The sequence below is a fragment of the Nicotiana sylvestris genome, chromosome 1 (assembly GCF_000393655.2).
Source record: "Nicotiana sylvestris chromosome 1, ASM39365v2, whole genome shotgun sequence".
In the NCBI taxonomy this organism is placed as follows: Eukaryota; Viridiplantae; Streptophyta; class Magnoliopsida; order Solanales; family Solanaceae; genus Nicotiana; species Nicotiana sylvestris.
The window spans coordinates 72,434,188-72,438,039 of NC_091057.1; the positions used below are offsets into that span (position 1 = coordinate 72,434,188).

At 44.7% G+C, this 3,852-nt stretch overlaps 1 protein-coding gene across 1 annotated transcript; it reads left to right on the plus strand.

The window, feature by feature from the left end:
* Window positions 1–725: 725 nt before the first annotated feature.
* On the plus strand, window positions 726–2,010 carry LOC138871236 (uncharacterized). Its single transcript, XM_070149110.1, has 2 exons — window positions 726–1,155; window positions 1,478–2,010. The coding sequence occupies exons 1-2, from the start codon at window positions 726–728 to the stop codon at window positions 2,008–2,010; spliced, it is 963 nt and encodes a 320-aa protein (XP_070005211.1).
* Window positions 2,011–3,852: the final 1,842 nt, after the last annotated feature.

Here is a 3,852-nt window from a genome sequence, read left to right on the forward strand (position 1 = left end):
TAATTAATTTAGTTCATATAGTCTTAGGTGTGCCATCCACAATTTAATCACCCATGGCCCTCGTATTAATTTCATAACCTGGTTATAAAAATGTCAAATACTCTTAGTTGCTTTAGGCCCGTTTAAATATACTATCGTGGTTGTGGACACGTTCGCGTGACGTGACTACGATTTCTAAAAATAAAACCGGAGTATGCGTTCGCGCAACTTCGGCCAAATTTTCTCAATAATAATAAAGAGTTACTAATTGTGTACACGTTCACGTGACATGATTTTTGACACGCCAAACAAATGGGTACACGTGCGTGTGACCTATTTCAAGACAATTTTTCTTAGTTTAAAAGTGGTAAGCCGTAAAGGCACATAGGTTCTAAAATCAGTAATTATATAATTTTGATAAGCCAAGTATGATCAAAGCGACCGTGCTAAACCCACGAAATTTGGGAGTGCCTAACACCTTCTCCCGGGTTAACAGAATTCCTTACCCGGATTTCTGTGTTCGCAGACAGTAAATAAGGGTCAACTTCCTCGATTCGGGATTTTAAACCGGTGACTTGGGACACCATAAATTATCCCAAGTGGCGACTCTAAATTTAATATAAATAATCCTGTTTCGATTGTCACTTATATTGGAAAAACTCCCTTGTACTACTTTCGGGTGGGTAAAAAGGAGGTGTGACAATAGCGAAGGGGCAGCTCCCCATTCTATTCCAAAGACCTTCAAAATGCCGCCATATTTGAAAATGTACGATGGGACCACGGACCCGGAGGATCACTTAATCCATTACGTTACCGCACTAAAAGGTAATGATCTATCAAAAGAACAAGTATCGTCTGTGCTGCTGAAAAAGTTCAGCGAAACTCTGACGGGAGGAGCATTGACATGGTATTCCCAACTACCAGCACTATCGATATTGACGTTCGAAGAAATGGTAGATAAGTTCATCACTGCTCACGCGGGAGCGAAAAAGGCCAAGTCTAGGGTTAATAATATCTTCGCCATCAGGAAAATGACGGGCAAGGGACTTCAGGATTTCCTAGCTCGATTCAACAGAGTAAGGATGAGCCTACCGAACGTGTCAGAAGGGATGGCAGTAGCAGCCTTCCAAAATGGGTTAAACAGAAACAGATCAAAAGCAACCACAAAACTACTCAGTAGACTCATGAAGTACCCCTTACCACGTGGGAAGAGATCCACAATGCCTATTGCACCGAAGTGAGGGCAGACGAGGGCGACCTGAACGGCCCGCTTTAGCGATTATCAGTTCAGACCGAGACCAGGAGAGATTGATGTAACGACGGGCGAAGGGATCAACTGCCACGTTTCAATCGAGAAAGGCATCAGTCCTATATCCGAACACCCAATCCGCCTCCTCCACGACACGCGAGTGTCGCGCCCCGACACACCGCGCCCCTCCAAATGAAAGAGGTATTCCTCCATTGCTATCTGCTCATAATTTTTGTGTTTCCCCTTCAGAGACAGTGTACGCACTGGAAAAGCTTGGCACGAAGGTACAATGGCCGCAAAAGATGAAATTGGATCCGAGCACTAGGAGGTTGAACGTCCTGTGTGAATTCCACCAGGAGAGAGGACACAAGACCGAAGACTTCATAGGTCTACGACAAGAAGTAGTGAGGATGTTAAACCAGGGATACAAGAGAGAACTACTGAGCGATAAAGGACGGACCAACTTCCCTCGTGGGTACTACCAACCTCAAGGACCTCCAAAGCCACCATCACCAGCTCGTACCATACAAATGATCATTTGCGGCAGCGACGATACGGTAATCAACCATGTAAAATTCGCCACCACACATAAACTCAAACGGACAGTTGCCTACAAACGGTATGACGACCTCGAAGACAATATCATCTTTGATAAGTCGGATACCGACGGTTTGTCTTTCCCTCACTATGATGCTTTGGTTATAACTTTATGCATCACGGATACCGATGTAAAAAGAATAATGGTGGATGACGGTAGCGACGCGTGTATTGTTCACCCATGAGTTCTCGTGCAAATGAGACTTGAGGATAAAATAATACCGCGTTGCATAACACTAACGGGTTTTAATAATGCAGTGGAGCAAAATCTGGAGAAATAGTGCTACCCGTCCTGGCAGGAGGGGACACCCTGGAAACGACATTCCACTTCATGAATCGGGAAACAGCTGACAATGCCATCATAGGACGTCCATAGATACATGCCATGCGGGCCGTCCTGTCATGTTTTTACCAAGTAATCAAATTTCCCACCCCACGGAAGATATTCAGCATCTAAGGAAGGCCATGCACCGCCCAAGAATGCTATCGGATCGCCCAAGATTGCACACATACCAAACAACTAAAAGGGGCAAGTGCGAAGGCATAGTAATCAGCCATGTCGGGAACCAGACTCGACGTACAAGTAGAAGACATCAAAGACCCGGACATCACAGAAGCTTGCAAGGCAACCATAGAGGATCTCGATCCTGTCCAGTTGGACAATATCGACAGCACAAAAAAGTCTTGTGTTGGACACAACCTCTCGGAACCAGGTAAATATCGTGATTTTTTAACTAACAATGCCGATTTATTTGCCTTTTCCCACTCAAATATGCCAAGAATCCCAAGGAAGATCGCCACATACAGGCTGAATGTCGATCCACTTCATCCACCGGTACGACAAATAAGGAGAAAGTTCAATGCCTCCATCAATCAGGCGGTCAGCGAGGAGGTTGATAAATTACTCACTAACGAATTAGAGAGACAAAATACCCCCAATGGGTTGCCAATGTGGTCATGGTCAAAAAGAAGAATGGGAAATGGCGGATGTGTGTCGACTTCACCGATCTGAACAAAGCATGCCCGAAGGACTCCTTTCCGTTGCCCCACATCAACCAGCTCATCGATGCGACAGCGAGGCACGAACTGTTGAGATTCTTGGATGCCTACTCCGGTTATAACCAAATTCTAATGGCCGAAGAAGATCAAGAAAAAACAACTTTCATCACTTACCGAGGGACATATTGCTATAAGGTAATGTCGTTCGGACACAAGAACACAGGGGACACATATCAAAGACTAGCTGCCAATATGTTCAAAGAACAGCTCGACAAGACCATGGAGGTTTACATCGACGACATGCTAGTAAAGTCGACAAAGAGAGAGGACCGTATCGGCCATCTGAAGGAGGCCTTCAATATATTAAGGCAATACAGAATGAAATTGAATCCCGAAAAATGTGCCTTCGGCTTAACTTCGGGAAAGTTCCTAGGTTTCCTAGTGTCATGAAGAGGTATCAAGGTAAACCCAGATCAGATCAGGTCCATCGACGCAATAACGGAGATACTGACCGGCAAAAAGCAGGTGCAGAAATTGATAGGACGAGTAGCCGCCTTGTCGAGGTTCATTTCATGGTCCTCGAATATATGTCACAAAATCTTCAATGTGCTAAGGAAAGACCACGAACTGCAATGGAATGAAGAGTGTGTCGACGCCCTAAGAAAACTGAAAGCGTATCTATCTTCACCACCACTACTGGTCAAAGCGGACCCAGGAGAATGTCTACTTGTGTATCTAGCAGTTTTTGAAGTTGCGGAAAGCGTAGTCTTGGTCCGTGAAAACGAAGGTACACAATCTCTGATTTACTATATTAGAAAAACCTTAATTGATGCTAAAACAAGGTACCCTTACCTTGAAAAGCTAGCTTTGGCATTAGTCGTAGCTTCACAAAAGCTTAGACCATATTTTCAATGTCACCCCATAAATGTGGTGACAACCTTCCCCCTAAGAGGGATCCTACACAAACCTGAACTATCGGGTAGACTGGCCAAATGGGCCATAGAATTAAGCGAGCACAACATAACATA